The 16,413-nt window shown below is 40.0% G+C and overlaps 1 protein-coding gene across 1 annotated transcript; it reads left to right on the top strand.

Annotated features, from left to right (window-relative positions):
- Window positions 1-2,705: 2,705 nt before the first annotated feature.
- On the top strand, window positions 2,706-15,677 carry ATP6AP2 (ATPase H+ transporting accessory protein 2). The gene is made up of 9 exons (XM_065860116.2): window positions 2,706-2,969; window positions 5,647-5,777; window positions 7,798-7,926; window positions 10,226-10,321; window positions 10,516-10,653; window positions 10,988-11,041; window positions 12,451-12,600; window positions 13,672-13,788; window positions 14,598-15,677. Exons 1-9 carry the CDS (start codon window positions 2,900-2,902, stop codon window positions 14,790-14,792), a joined length of 1,080 nt encoding a protein of 359 aa, XP_065716188.1. The 5' UTR covers window positions 2,706-2,899; the 3' UTR covers window positions 14,793-15,677.
- Window positions 15,678-16,413: the final 736 nt, after the last annotated feature.

The raw sequence follows: 16,413 nt of genomic DNA, 5'->3' as shown, positions 1-16,413 counted from the left end.
GAGTGAACACTTGATGGAAAACAGTGTCAAGACAATAACAACAAAATTTTGAATTATTGCTAGCATACATAGGTATGAAACACAGAGATAGTAACTGGTGTAAGAGAAATGATGTCTTTAAAACAGTCTTATTCACCCTGCCCCCTTCTTTTACACATCATATTTGTAAGAAATCCTTGATTTAGATGAAGGGATAAACATCTTCTTTCACATACTTCTTTGCCTGCTCTGCACTTTCTGTCACATTCCCATCTAAAACACCATCACACCCACCTAATGTCCTCTAGTAGTTTTGCGAACGTACTGTTTTGAGCCACAGTTCTTGCCTTATTTCTATGAACATTTTGGGTGTAGACCAAATCTGAAGGTGGCATGTGGAGAGTAAAGGTGATGATGCTGCTAATGTGACAAGGCACCCAGTGTATACCCTTATTTGATGTCCTGTGATCACCTACTTCAGACTACAAGCATCTTGGTGCAGCAACCATATTTTCCCAGGTAGGTAAAACTTTATGAAATGATGCTCAAATATACATAGTAAATAAGAGCACACTGCACTTGCAAACTGAAGCAGCCAAGAACCAGTAAATGCCAAAAATAAGGTAACACATAACCTTAATCCAGAACTTGAGGGAATACACATTGTGATGTCATTGTCATCTTACAGGATAGATAGCATATTTTTTAATATCAACCTGCCTTGCTCAGTGCACAAAACAGGCTGGGCTCATTAAAAAAGCAATCATTCTGCATATTTTGTTGTTCAGTGATCCATACCTTGTCTCCTGTATACTCTTCTAATCCTATTCTGAAGGCAGAAGAGCCCATAAGGAAACAAATATTTTGATCATACTCTTTGCTGCAGTATCTGGGTAATCTCACAAACATTCATTTTCACTTATTTTACAAAAGCTGTTATTTGGTGCTGTTTTTGTGATTCACGATACGGAGTAAAGAATAAACTAGTATTAATTTGAAGTGCTTATAGCTTGCCCGGCTGCTGAGTTTGAGAGTACTCTATGCATTTGGCATGCTTTTCATACTCAAAGTATAGTTTCCCCCTGACAACAGTGGGAGCAGTAGCTCCTCTTCAGTTATGCAAATAGCCTCAGAGACAAGGAGTAGACTATTACTGCCATCTATGAAAAACTGTGTTTAAGTGATTTGCCCATTGTCATACACTATCATGTAGCAGATGCAGGGATACAGCTTTACTCTCTTAAACAGTGTTCAATTGTTGTACACACACTTTCATTTTACTACCTGTCATTCCCCAACTCTTTCACCAGTTCTCCTAGATATAGCCACATTTTGGATACAGAAAGGTTGCTTGGGCAGATTTTCAAAGTATTTTTGCAGGTGGCTGAAATTTCTAAATACATAGCAGAATAGCTCTGGTCAGATAGCTGTACAGTCAGTAATCTCTGGCACGTTCAGCACATAAATACAGTCTTACCACATGGATGTGACTCCACTGCTGCGTTACAGAAAAATAGATAAAACACTCCCTCGTACCGATGGATTTCCTGTGAACATACACACATTGCTTTCTGAGGAATCCAGGAGAGAAATAAGACAATCTTTCTTACAAGATATTCTTGACCATGAAATGGAGGTCTTAACCTCCTCAACTACATGACAATTCACCCTCAAAGTCTGGTTTTCTCTGCCTCAACTTGAAGAGAGTCTCATCAAGACCTCTGAGCCTAATAGTGTACAAAGACCCCAAGAAATACTCACAAATTGATTGCTCGTGGCCTATTGCTGTAATACTAGCCATACACTAAAAGAGCATGTACCCAGCTGCCTGCTTCGGTACATAAGAAGAGCTGAAGTGAGACAGCAGGGTTGGGGCAGCAAGTTCATGTTACTGTAACTGTTCTCAACAACAAACTTCCAGGGAAGCGGGCAGGCATTTTCCAGACACACTTCATGTTGGCCCTGTTCCTTCATCAGCTTAATGGGCCAAATAAAGGCCTTGAAGGCAGCTTCCCCCATAAATATCCAAACCACAAGCTATACAGAGGCGCCCAGCTCACTGATTCAGCCTTTTCTTGCCTTTCAGGGGTGGAGTGCTGAGGCAGGTAACAGGCATAAACACACAAACTTATTTATTATTATTTCAAACACCCTTGAAGAGAGAAACAAAATAAAACCAAGAACTACCACTGTTCCTCCTGCTGAAAGAAGCATTCTCATTGAGAGACTAGCTCCCCCTTAACATGGATGCTTGCCCTCTCCTCTGCCTCCTGAGGTACACCAGGTGCACAGCTAGAGGGGCACGGGGGAAGAAAGGATAACACAGCGCCAGAGTCCAGTCTTGCCCACACACCTAAGGCCTCACAGCTACACAATCGGCCCGACGCAGGTGAGAAAAGGGTTCATCAAGCGCCCTTGCTCTCTGAATGGTGCATTTAAATGTCAATCAGAGCTCCTTCCACCCGCGCTTCCCTCGCGGTTGTACTGATATGAGGTGGGAGGGGCGAGGCCCCGATCCCTCGCAATTCGATTGGTCAACTGAGCCGGCGGGGCTCCGCCTCCTCACCGTCTTCCTCTCAATTTACGGTGAGGGAAGGAAAACCGTGCAGAGATCTCTCGCTATCTGATTAGTCAAGTGGAGACGCCACTCAAGTTAAGACTCCGCCTCCCCGGGGGGACAGCGTCTCAGCTGATCGGTCAACCCCGTGACAGGGTGGGCGTCACTGGCGAATGGTCAGTTCCGTCAGTCACTCCTGGAGAATCCCGCCCAGCCGCCCCGAATCTCACCTACAGATTGGCTGCAACGCTAGTCCGTCAACTGTCCCTAGGGGGCGAGGCGCTCGGCGTTTTCTGTCCGCCGGTGCGGCCTGGTGTCTTCCGACCGGCGTCTGGCAGCGCGGCAGCCGACGCAGCGGCGGCCATGGGGCGGCGCGGCGGGGCTCCCTGGGCCCTGGAGGTGGCGGTACTGGTGACATCGGCTTTTCTCGCCGGTGAGCCAGCGTGCGGTAGCGCTGGCCCCGGCCAGCTGCCACCGGGGGGGGGAGGGCTGCGGAGCCTCTGCGGGGGTTGGGACGTTGCGGGGGAAGGGGCGGCCACGCGCCTCAGCGGCAACGGTTGGGAAAAGGACGCGCGAGGGACTGGGAAGGGGGAAGGGAGGCCTCGAGCCTTGTGGGGCGGGTGGGTGGCCCGGGGAACGCGCGGCCCTGTGCCGCCTGGGGCACCCCGGGAGGGGAAGCGCCCCGTGGCCCGGGCCCCGCACATAACCCGTGGCTTCTCCCACCTGTGGGCAGCGTTCGGGGTGTGTGTGTGTGCCTGCTAGCTTCGGGACTGAGAGGTGTGGGCAGAGGGCCGCCAGCCCTCGAGCAGCTGCTGTCCCCTCGCTACAGCTCCCTGCCCTCTTTCTCCCCTCCTTTCCCCCCAGCTCCCTAGGGACTTTGCTGGGCCACTTCCCTCTCCCTTCCCAGCAAAGGGCCCTGCGGAGCGTTTTAGGAGTGCGCATTTTGTTATGCTCTGTTTTGTTACCTCGTACGGATTTTCATGTTTCGCCAAGCTGCTTTTGTGACCATTAGAGGTGGTCGTTCGTTGTGAGTTGGGCATGTGATGTGTGCTTAAGGCTTCCAGGCCCTGTAAATGGTTTTCACTTAGTACACCTTAGTTCTTCAGTCCAGGTTCACAAAGGTTTTTGAGAGCTGAAGTTTACCTGAAGTGCAACTTCTCTAAGGTAGACGTTTAAGTTTTCTGTAGGTGGGTGAATAACAGTATGCGGAATGAATTGCACCTTGGAATTGACTGTCTAGACTTCACCGCATGTGTTGCCCACTAGGGTGTCATGGTCAAGCAATTACAGCACGTCTAAGGAAAAGGCTTATGTTCCCAAGTTTAAATTCACTTTTGCTCATTGAGACCTTGAACAAGTGTAACAAGGCAAATTACGTTAAAAAGGGTAATGCTCTAATTTTATCTGCCTAAGCAACCTTGTCCCAAGTAAGCCAACTTATCCTAATAACTTATGTGACTATCGTATAGCCTTGTGGAAAATTAAAGCAACATGTGAAATCCTGCAGACGAAGCAAAAATATTTGTGGCAATTTTGTAAATTCCTTCCTAAGCAAATTGGTCTGGAAACATTTCTGTTCTTTCAAATATGGTTTGCTACACTGTTAAAATTGATAGTAGGTTATCCAATGAACACATATCAATTTAAAACAAAAAATGCTTTTATCTGCTCCATATACATCTGTTGGTTTGGCTTATTTCCTTTCTTTTGCCACCCTTCCCCAACTTGCATCACAGTACTTTGTTCCTTTAGTGTGTTTATCATAACATAGCTCAGATTTACTGTCAACATTTGTATGCATGATCATGATCAAGACTTTAAAAGAAGCATCTTCAAGGTCAGATTGGTTAAATTAATGATAAGAAAGGTTGTAACTGCACAACACACCAGTTTACTATTGCACTATTTTTGTAAATAGCCTTTAAATTTGCAGATGCTCTGCAAAACTTTTATGTGACTGCTTGGATTGGTAACTAATTTTCAGTGATCATACGAGGAAATACTACTTTTTTTAAAAGTTATCTTATTCACGTAATTTTGGAGTATGTAGTCAGATTGATTATGTAATTAGAACTCAAACTCAGATGGCCTACAAATATTAATTGTTCTCCTGCTTGATTTTTCTCAAGTCTTCTGTCAGATGAGTTTTTTGGTAGAAACATACACAGATTGCTCTTGGGGCGATATGTCTGAATTTTTGCATTGGGTATGTTACTGTTTATATACACTTAATACATTTTAAAATGTATTTAGATAAATGTGTATGCAGTATTGCAGTTATGCTTAAGTGACTCTAAAATAGGAAGCTAGACTGAAATAAAACTATTTCTTATTTCATGGAGCCCTCTTCGACTTTATTACATAATAAATTACTGTCATCATACAACAGATTAGAAATAACACTTTTAGCCGACTTATCTATTCAAGGTAATGGGGAATAGAGTGAAGGGGGGATCACAAATAAATGAAAACCCAATCATTGCAGATTGTGGTTTCACACAGTCACCTTAGGTCCAGTACCTCATATGAGGAAGAAAAATATCTCACAATGTCATGTGGCTGAGAAGGCAGAGCAGGGACACTGGAGCTGTTCTGCAGAAGCCAGATTGTTCCTGGCAGTGCTCTGTTTAAGCCAGCACTGACTCTGCTCATCCTCCTGGCTCTGGGTTCGGTGACTCAGGTTGTTGCCTGCGTGAAAAGAGGTGTTATGCCAAGCAGTGCTGGAAGCAAATAGAGTCCTGTTGTTGCATAGCTGCTTGTGAACTAGCAGGATTTTGTAGTCTACCTGGCTCTACTGAGAGCCAACTCTACCACATCTGAGCTGTAACACTGCTCACAGCCTGCCATTGAGTTTGCAGAGATGTACTGCGCTGTTGTTTGAATAATTGTCCTACTTTTGTTAACATGGATTTGTCCATCCTTAGTCATCACTGTATAGAAACTTTATTTTGTATTCCAGAACATTAAAATGATCGGTTCTTATTACTCATCTTACATAAATTGATAGGTATGAGAACAAGGAATAAGGAATTTTATTAAACTCTAATATGCTCTTCTTTTTGTGATGTAAAAGAAGGATTGTAAAAACTGACAGCTTTTTTTGGTTTTAGGTGTATGTGGTGATGAATTTAGCATCTTACGATCACCTCAATCAGTTGTTTTTCGAAATGGAAGTTGGCCCATTCCTGGTGAGCGGATCCCAGATGTAGCTGCATTATCCATGGGTTTTTCTGTTGAGGAGGTATGTTTCAGGTCTTGGTTTTTGGAATGCCTCTTAAACTACAGACCTACTCACTTAACATGCAAATCTTCCTGTTGTGTCCTGGCGTATATAAAATATCATCATGTTTGTCTTGAGGAATGTATGACCTGTCAGTGTGGTTTCCAAGCACAGAGCAGTATCAGTCATATGAGCAGCAAAAGGCTGTGCTAACTGGCTGATTTGAGTCATCAGCTACAGAAGGAAGCAAGCCTGTGGAGTCTTTACTGTGGTGTTCTTCAGTTCCTCTGAGACCCAACTACACGCTGTATGCCCCATGCACATTCACATACTGAGAATCTGTGGAAACAACTGTTACTTGCGTGCAAGCTCTCCATAGTGCTCTGCTCTTGGGTACTCTGAACATGGTGAGAAATGGCTTGGCTAGGCAGGTGTGTTTTGTCAGGTCAGCAAGCTTGTCTGTTGGGTATAGTTAATAAGAACAAATAAACCAACAGTTAGGAAGTAATCCAAAGACTCGAAAACCCAATTTGTGATAGTGTTACCCAAATTAGGTTTTTGAACACACTTTTACTCATGTTTAAAGTGAGTCACATGAATAGGAGCCCTTGAATTGATTCAACCTTGCCTACTGGAGGCTGTTTCCCATTTCTTCCATCCTGCAGCTGTGCAAGAGGTCTGATAAGGCTGGTTTTAATGCAGGTCTGTTTAGCCTGTGTTTTGGAATTTATCTGAAAATATCTTGCTGTCAATTAATTACTGCTAGTAACATATATTATACATCAGATGCTATTGTGTGCATTGCACGTAAAGACACCCAGAAAAACAGTGGGGTTTGGCCCATTTTGAGCACTTGACTGTTGGCATATTGGTTATCTGGAAGTGTAACATGGTTATCATGGAAAAAAGTGGTTTAGTACTCACTCTGTGCCTTTGCCAAAGCTTGGAATTAATCTGCTGTGATGAGTTCATAGCATCCTTTAGAAATAGTTCTCTGTTAGTATTATGTCAAATCCTAAAAGCAGGCAGGGAAGGCAGTATTTATGTTTCCCTATTCAGTTAAGCCCTGAAGCTGAAAGTTGTCAGCATTGTCAGTAAGGCAGTGAGAACCCTGAGGTAGCTTCCAGCCCTGGTATGGAGAATAGTGCAGGGCCCAAACACTCATTCTGCAGTTTACATCGAGGATGTAGTCCAGGAACATAAACTGGCAGTGCAGTAGGTGCACTGTAGAGATTTTAGAATTCTTACTATTCTCAACAACAGTCATTCAATATTCCTCTCCTGTTAAGGCAAGATAAAGCTGAACCCCCTTTTTGTCCCCGATGATGCTTTAAAAGGTTTTTCTTTTGTTTCTTTGAGGAGATACAGACCATAACATCAATGACATTTCATTATAAAATCCAAATTCCCAACAGATTAATTTGTATTTTGTACTGGAATAAACCAACCACGTAGCCTTCACTTTGCTCTTACTGATACATAATTGTAGTAAACTACTAAGGAATCTTTTAATGTTTCTATGCAAATTTGTAAGTTTTAGATGAATAGGCTGTTGGTAGATTAACACCCACTCCCTCCTTTCCCCCCGTATTGCTTTCTGGTACTGAAAATGTTAGGGTTTTGATATGCCTAAGCCTGCTTCTCTGGTGTTTTGTGAAGCAGTTCTGGGTTTTTTGTTTTGGTTTGGTTTTTAATTTCATTTCAACCTTCACTTCTTAAATACAGACTATGATGTTTCTAATTTAATTATGGGAAATAGCTCCTGATATATCCAATGTGTATAATGCTTTCTCAGTGTAGACTTGAGTTTGAAGGTACTGGCAGCTAACAGTTCAAACTAACAGTTTCTTCATGGTTAACTTGCAACAGGATTATTCAAGATGAGAGCATTCTAGTGTTAACTTAGTTCCCCATGAAATTTCCAATAGGCTGTCCTGCACAGAGATATTAACATGATAGTAAGTTATTTTGCTGTAATGGTGGGACAGGGCTCCTCTCTTTCTCCCTGTGAAATACAAGTTTTTTTATCATTTTGTAATAGGACCTTTCCTGGCCTGGACTTGCCGTGGGTGATCTGTTTCACAGACCACGAGCTACTGTGCTGGTGATAGTGAAAGGTGTAGACCAGCTGATGTTGCCTGTGAAAGGGATTTCTTATCCTATTGAGAATGTGAGTATCCACATTAGGAACTGTTGCATGATTTCTATGACTCTTGTGATATAATGAGGATTACATGACTCTCTACTGTAGTCCTTGACTTGTTTCTTACTTCACTTGAAGTTCACGTAATCCCCTAGAGTGATGAATCAGACTGTATAGTGAATAATCCAGTCAGACTCCTGTACAATGTGAAAGGCCTTTAAGATCTCCCAGGGCCTCTTCCTGTGTTGAGTTGAGTAACTTGTTTGATCAAAGCCCTCAAAAGGCATCTAGTTTTCGTGTTTGTGCTAAGAGGTAGAGAATCCACTGCTTCTCATGTTAACTTATTGATTCATACTCAGAATTATTAACATTTTTAGCTTCTGCTGAGTGTATGTGAAATATAGCACTCTGAGACACAATTTGATTATACTATATCAAAAAGAAAGCAAACGTTACATTTACTTGTCACTGTCTGTTTTTGCCGAGATTCTTCTCAAAATTGTCATATTATCATAGGATCATTTAGGTTGGAGGGACGTTTTGAAATGATCTAGTCCGACCCCCTGATCAAGCAGGGTCAGCTAAAGCAGGCTGTCCAGAACTGCATCCAGTTGGGTTTTGAATATGTCTACAGATGGAAACTCCACAACCTCTCTGGGCAACCTGTTTTCTTGTGTTCAGATAGAATTTCCTGTTTTTAAATTTATGCCCATTGCCTCTTCTCCTGTAAAATTACTTTGTTCACATACATCTTAACAGGAATACAGTAACGTATAAAATATTGATAACTGTACTGTGTCTACTCGCTCCCCTTTACAAGTACATTGTCTGCTTTTTTTTTCCATTTTGCTGCAGTATTGGACCAGTTCTTCATGTTGAGCTGTTGCTTGTCCAGCCCACAAACTGGTTTCAAATAAGTTGGTTTTTTAGGTTATTTCTAGTTAGTTAATTCTGCCTATCTTGGAAAACTTTGTTTTGCACCAGTTTACCTTGCATTTCGGCGCTGTGTGACTGCTGTGCTTCTGTTAAGAATTATTACTGATAATTTTATTATTTTGGTCAAACTGTGGAATCATCAGTGACAATGTTAAACAGTGTTTTGTTTAATATTGACACCCTGTTGCACACCCCAAGATGAGGTGATGATTTACTTGTTAAATTACTTTTATAGCTATCAGGCAGTCTTTTAATCTATTTTGAGATATCAGCATTTAATTGGAATATTATGTGGCTTTACATTGAACTCAGGTCAAATTCTGCTTAGCATGGATCTGCTTTCACATCAGCTTTCAAATACAGCTCACTACTTCGGGCACAGTTACATTTTGACATTGCTGAAATGCTATCTGGACCAAGGCTTATTTAGGGTTGTCTGCACCTAACTGTGTAGGTATTGCTAACTTGCTGAAACCTTAAATATACTTGAAGAAGTCTTCAGTTGTATTTGCACTTGTAACTTTTATAAAGTTCTGATGTGTACATAGTGCATATTTTCTCTATTTCCCATTTATAGGAACTAATATTCCTGAGCTTTAATTGTTTAACTTCTGCTGTGGCTTCAAATAAACTGCCCCAAATGTATGCTGGCAAAGTAGTGGTTCTCCAGTATTCAAGAATAGTTTCAAATGATCATGAGTCCATGTTTGGCACTGCTGGGTACAAGTTATCCTAACTTACAGACTTACTGAAATTTATTAGAAAAAATATTTTTATGCTGTTTAACTAGCAATTGGAAATATGCCATTCTGTTTCTTTTTAGATGAAAGCCAGAAGTAAGTGTTTATAAAAACTAACAGTTTTATTAGCTTGCCAGTAATGGCACTATATCATGCTAGGATTTCTTTTATTCTTTGTGATTTTTTTTTTTTTTTAATATGGCTCTTTTCTTTGGTGTTTCAGCAGTTGGTCTTTCTACTACTGTATTTTCATTCATCAGTTTCCTATGGTTCATAATTTTCCATTTGCACTAAGGTGGATTTCCCCTTTAGTATTGCTTCTATATTTGTTAGTCTTGCTTTACTGATAAACAAGGCTAAACTCCTAGCTTATGTAAGCCTCTTAATTACACAATCATGGCCCCTTGGATTTCTTAAACACGTATTATGTCTGCCATATATACAAATAAATTATCTGTTCATAGATAGTTGGTGTTTTGTTTTGCATGGTGGCTCCTATTACTTGTTCTTATTACTTTGGAAATATTCATACTCTTTCCTCATAAAGAGGTTGTCGTGTTTTTCCAGACTTCTGTAGTTAAGTACATTATCTCCTTTTTTATTGTTAGGGTCTGTTTTACCCAAAAATCTAACTAGACTTTGTTTTGCAGGCTGTTCCGATCAGTCTTGACAGTGTTGCGAATGCTATTCATACTTTGTTCTCTGAGGAAACTCCTGTGGTCTTGCAGCTGGCGCCCAGTGAGGAAGTGAGTATTGCTTCACTTCTTGTTCCAGATATTCTAAATAGTAAACCTCTCTCCACTTGTGCAGTTGGAGCAAAACCAATTGATTAAATGAAATATTTGCATTGGAGAGAGCTTGCAAGTATAATTGGTTATTAATGTGTGACTGGAAAAACTAAAAACTAACCTCTGTTATTAAACAATGGCTGTCCCTGCAGAGAGTGTACATGGTGGGCAAGGCAAACTCCGTATTTGAAGATCTTTCCGTCACGCTGCGCCAACTGCGAAACCGCTTATTCCAGGACAACTCCATTCTCAGCTCCCTTCCTCTCAACTCCCTCAGCAGAAACAATGAGGTAAAAACCTTAAATCAGTGGGAACTTCTATGATTTTTTTTTTCTATTATTCTTAGTTAGATTGTGCTTTTTTTTTTTTCCTTCTTTTTCCTCCTTTTCCTTTGCCTTGGAGAACCCACTCTAATTTTTTTTTCTGACTGTATTCTAAGAACTAAGTTTCAAGATTTTTTTGTAAGTAACTTTATTGAAAGAGTAATTTCCTTCTAGCATGTTCTGATGCTGTAGCAGACATAACTTGTTATAAAATACCGAGACTTGCAATAAAATGAGACTTCCTTAACTTTGTTTTCATTAAAGGAAATACCTGTCTCTTTCTTTCTGCATCTTCCCCCAGGTGGACTTGCTTTTTCTGTCAGAGCTACAAGTCCTACATGATATTGCAAGCCTGGTAAGACTTTTTAAAATGCTTTTCCCATCTTATGTCACAAACTTCAGGGATCTCATTTAAAGGTAGAGAAGCCGTAGCCAGGATACTTGGCAACCGGTGATATAAATTGAAGTATGTCATCAGTTGGTTGCATCCGTTTAAATAATCCAATCTCAAGCTATTTGTACCAGCCCTGCCACAGGCGGAAGAAAACAAGAAACTTTATCATCTGTAGTTTCTTTTGTATTGAGTTTGGTGAGAACAACGGAATTCTGAGCTGCTATTTCTCCATACGGAAAGACACATGAAGTGCTCAATGAAGGATTTGCTGGAGCTTTCCTTGTTTACTTACCTGAGAAGTATAATGGTAGTTGTGGACATGGCAAAGAACATGTTCTTAATTTTGCTTCAAAATATCATCATAACATTTTATCTGCAAAGACTGGAGTGACTTTTGTAATATGAATAGTGGTGGTGATAGAAATGTTCCAATGGAGGGGTGAACTTTTCATTCTGACCTTTTTAAGCAAAAGCTTTCTTATGGTCTTTTTACTAAGAAGCTACTATATTGTTGCTGGGGTTTAGGGTTTGTGTTGGGATTTTGGGGGTATTTTTGTCCTTTAAGCTGCAGCCTTCAGCTATTTAAAGTGAAAAAAAAAAGTCATGAAGAACTCCAAAGTTCACATTAGGTGAAGGGCAGTGGAGAGAAATGGGGCCAGTGGGGAGAAATGGGGCCCTTGAGAAAATGGAGTAGAACAACTTGGTTTTGTCTTGCAGACTAGCAATGCTGTAGTTAAAGTAGATTGGAAGACAGGAACAGGTTAAGTTTTTTGCTTTCAGAGACTGTTCTCTTGTGCAGGCAAATGTCAGTGCTGCAGCTTCACACTTGTAGAAGTGCAAGAATATCACTGCTCTCCTTTGAGATAATTTGAATTCTATTGGTTGGATTTTATGACAATGGGATGATACTCCTTAAGTAAACTACTTTTGTACTTGAGCAACAGCAAGGCAGAAGATGTAACTAACTCAGTTTTGCAAGGGCCCGCTTTGGTGGAGGAAGTAGTAGTTAGTATCCAAGTGTTGTAGTTATGTATATTTTTTTCTCCAGGTTTTAATTTTATGGTAACTACTGAACAAGAATTCTGATGTATAAGTATAATGTTTCTTTTTAGGAGAGCTCTATATTACATGTATATAACGTCATGTTAGGAATAGAAGCTACATGATCATCTGCTTTCTCCTGTAGAATAAGAAACAATTGTGGACATCTTGTAGTTACCTGGGAAGAAATTCCACTTCCTAATCAATATGGAATATGACTGTGGAAAGTGAGGCTGAATTAGTCCCAGCAAACTTATTTTGTGAGATGAGTTTTTAAAGTAACCTGTGTATGAATTGATTTTTTTTCTCCCCTCCATGGTGTGCCAAAGCTGTCTCGACACAAGCACTTAGCCAAAGATCATTCTCCAGACCTGTATGCCCTGGAGCTGGCAGGTTTGGAAGAGGTTGGAAAACGATATGGGGAAGACTCTCAACAGTTCAAGGATGCTTCTCAAATTCTTGTAGACTCTTTGCAAAAGGTATGCTTTCTACCTAACGAACAAAACACACAGGAAATATTTTTTTGTGTTAACTACAAGGGAGTTAATTGATTGACTGCCCTCTGCTTTGAATTGTCACTTCATTAGTGATGGCTTGACTGGTCCTTGGTTTTGTTTTTTGGTCTCTAAGATGCAGCGGCTTAGTTAGAAAATTGAATGTTGCAATTTGTTACTCTGTGGGAAGTGTTGACTGGGTTCTACAATGTGTTAGATATTTTGCATAAAGGAGCAGGAATACATAGAAACCATGTATCAACATGACTTGATATGTTTGTTTTTCCTGAATAAATATATTGCATTTAAACCACTGGATGTCTCACAAAAATGGGCTCTCAGAAATGCAGAAATATCTATCCCAGGGTACAGTGGTTAGTTTCCCTTTGCTGACAAAGCTGTATAAATCTAAATTTCCAAGCCTCTGAAGACAACTGCTGTTCGTCTGTCAGTGTTCTCAATAAAGTAATTCTTTAGCAGGTCTTATGCAATCATTAGATAAAATCTTTATGAAGACCAGTCACTTTTGAGAGTTTCAAAAGCATGATGGAAAAATGTAAAAAGCATTAATTTGCCAAGCCAAGTAACTTTTTTTTCTGTGAACATTACTTCTTGACCTATTTGCATTTAAGTAAATATATTTAAATAATAGACATATCAGTCTTTGGACCAGATCAAAATATTCAGGTTCATAATTTCCAAGTGGATTCTTGAGAACCTAAATATTTTGTTGAAGCTGACAGACATAAAATTGGGAAACTATATGGTGATGGGCCTTTTGTAAAAGGGATGGAAGAATGAGTTTCAGCCCAGAAAGCTGTCACAAGCCACTGTCTGATGAACAGTGGTCAGGGGGTTTTAAGGAGATGTTGTAAACCAGGTGTAAGTTGACACCTTCTTAGTGGAATTCTATAACAGTACAATTTTTTACAACTTCCCCTAAGGTTCTTATTTCTGAACCTAACATCTTACGGTTTGGTACATCTTGCTGACAAAACTCTCCTTAATTCCCTGCTACAGTGTAGTTTTAAAATCAAATTATTTTTGCTTTTCCAGTTTGCAGATGAGATGTTTAATCTGTATAGCGGGAATGCAGTCGTGGAAGTGGTGGCTGTAAAGGCCTTTAATTCTCCCCTCATGAGGAAGACTCGCTCCATTCTCCAGTCTTCAGAGGTAGTATATATTTCTATATATAATTTATTAAAAGTGATTCAAACTGTATCACTTCTTCACTTGAGTGTAACTCTTTATTTAAGGCCTAGAATACTGACTATGATTTAGGCATGGGTGCAAAGAGGTCTGCTTATCTGTCTTGATCTTTACTTAATCATGTAGTAATTTGGATTGAAGAGAGAGCCTCCAACCTTCTGCTCAAAGCAGGATTAATTTAGGGGTTAGGTCAGGCTGCTCAGGTCCTTGTCCAGCGAAGTTCTTGAAAAGTCCATGGCTGTAAGTCCCAGAGCCTCTCCGGACAGCTTGTTACAAAGTCTTAACCACTTTCACTGTGAAAATGTTTTCCCTTACATCTTGTTAGAATACGCATTTCTACCATTTTCTCCCCAGTACAGTAGTGCATGCAAGACCTGCCTCATGGGTGGGGAAAAAATTGTTTTCCTTGACTTGCTGCCTATGCTTCAGATGCAGCCCAGGATGCAGACATGCTGCTGACTCCTGTTCACCTTGTCCACCAGGACTTCCAGGTCCTTCTGGAGAGCTGCTGCCCAGCTGGTCAGTCCCCAGCCTGTGCTGTCAGGTGGGGTTATTCTGTCCCAGGTGCAGGGCTTTGCAGTCATGCTCGTTGAGTTCCTTTGGATTCCCTTAACGTCAGTCACATAATCGCTTTTGCATTTTGTGCCCTAGCATCAGAATTGCCTAGGGAAAAATGCATGTCCTAGTCAGATTGCTTGGATTTTCGATGTAGTCAGAATGTATTTTGTATGCAAGCTAACTTTAAAGTAATACACTTACTTTCTTTATTACAGGGCACAGCAGATAATCCGTATAACCTTGCTTATCAATATAATTACAACTACTCTGTGATCTTCAACATTATTCTGTGGATGATGATAGGTCTTGCTTTGGCTGTGATAGTTATCTCCTACAACCTCTGGAACATGGATCCTGGGTATGACAGCATTATTTATAGGATGACAAATCAGAAGATAAGAATGGATTGAACTACCCTGTATATCAGCGCAAGGAAATGATGAAGAGTAAGATCTCCTTTAAACTGTGTGGAAAACAAATATTCTGACATGGTTAATTGTGGAATTTTTTAAAGGGTGTATTTATTTCTAAGTATTTTTTCCCACTCAAGCCTATTTTAAATGTTAGTAGTAGCACCAGATAGGATTTAGACATTGAAATCTGCTAGTTTAAAAAAAAAAATCTCCAAACTAATTGTTATTAAAGCAACATCATTCCATTTTTTTAATTATGTAACATGAGTTTTTGAAATGCCCTGTACTGCCTGTGACCGTGTGCAAAACAGAGAAATCGAAATTATGGTAGCAACGTGTTGTTTGAAACTTTTACACTGGAAGGTTAGAAGTTACAGCTAAATTGTTTTGTTGTATATTATGAACCAGTTGTAAATGTTTGATGTAAATATTTATAATGGCTGTGTGTTAATTTCAGAGAGGATAGTAATTATTCTTTAGTATACTAAATATAGAAATATTTCTACAAGACTATGATTCTAGTGGCACAGACAGCATTTTGATGCATGTTGATGGCTCCGATGTGAGCAGTAGACAGAAGGATCCTTTACCTAGAACTTTAATGATTTGGAGGTGAATGACACTAGTGTGGTTGGTCTATCTGATGGAGAGTCTATAAATATTGAAGTAGCACCAGTCCCATCATGGTCTAGCATCATGTACAGTTAAAAGTTCCCATTATGATGCTTCGTATTCCTTCCATTTGTGTTGATGTTGTTATTAAAAAAACAACCTAAATCAATTCTTTTTGATGATAAGAGTGGACCAACACTTGATTTAAATATACCTGGATTATAGTCCTGCTTCAACCATTCAATAAAACAAAGAACAGTTGTTCTGGAATGCATTTATTCTTTGTGGCTTCATAGGTGTGCCTACTTCTGTAACAGTTTAGTTTTAACTGTGTTTTCAAAAGCAAATGTCAGAAGATCACCTTGCATGGTTTAACTTTCCTAAGCCAAATACTGAGTGTTGTTAAAAGATGCTGTTCATCTCTGTCTTGAATCTTTTTTAGAACTACCCACTTTTTAGAAACTGTCATTTGCTCTTCTGGTAAAATGAATGGAACATACTTTTTCATCTTCTTGTCCTCTAATGTACTTAACTTTCCCTATTGTTAGGAGAGATCTGTTCTACTTCCAGAAAAGATCTGCTCAGTGAATTAATTTGTCTTGCTTACTGGGAATGTCAGATTTGGAGGGGTTAAAGTTGTTCATGTCTTGGATATCCTGGACAATACTTTGTGTTGAATTGAGTAATGTGCTACAGCTTTGCCCAGGTCTAGGAAATCCAGTTTAATATATTTTACAATCATCGGAAATTACTTTCGATGGCACTTGGTTTTAATCACCCAGATTAAGGGAAATAGATAGAAAGGTAGAGTTGCACTGCCAGTTTTTCTGGACAATTTTGACCAGACAAGAATATGTCGTCTAATTACTGAACATTTGTAGTGTTTTGATAGGAAACAAATATATCTGATGAAACTGTACAAAACTGTATTATGGAAAGAAGTAACATATAGCTCTGTCATCCTGTTTGATAGGCATGAACCCTAATGTTTTAAGTAAACTATTAC

The sequence above is a fragment of the Patagioenas fasciata genome, chromosome 1, assembly GCF_037038585.1.
Source record: "Patagioenas fasciata isolate bPatFas1 chromosome 1, bPatFas1.hap1, whole genome shotgun sequence".
Taxonomy (NCBI): Eukaryota; Metazoa; Chordata; class Aves; order Columbiformes; family Columbidae; genus Patagioenas; species Patagioenas fasciata.
The sequence above is the reverse complement of the archived record's forward strand: the minus strand, read 5'-3'. Positions and strand labels throughout refer to the sequence as shown.

Excerpts from the sequence above, each read along its gene's own strand:
- ATP6AP2 (XM_065860116.2), top strand. The coding sequence starts at position 2,900 with ATGGGGCGGCGCGGCGGGGCTCCCTGGGCCCTGGAGGTGGCGGTACTG. Across the intron at positions 2,970-5,646 it reads GACATCGGCTTTTCTCGCCG|GTGTATGTGGTGATGAATTT; the intron begins GTGAGCCAGCGT and ends TTTTGGTTTTAG. Across the intron at positions 7,927-10,225 it reads TTTCTTATCCTATTGAGAAT|GCTGTTCCGATCAGTCTTGA; the intron begins GTGAGTATCCAC and ends TTTGTTTTGCAG.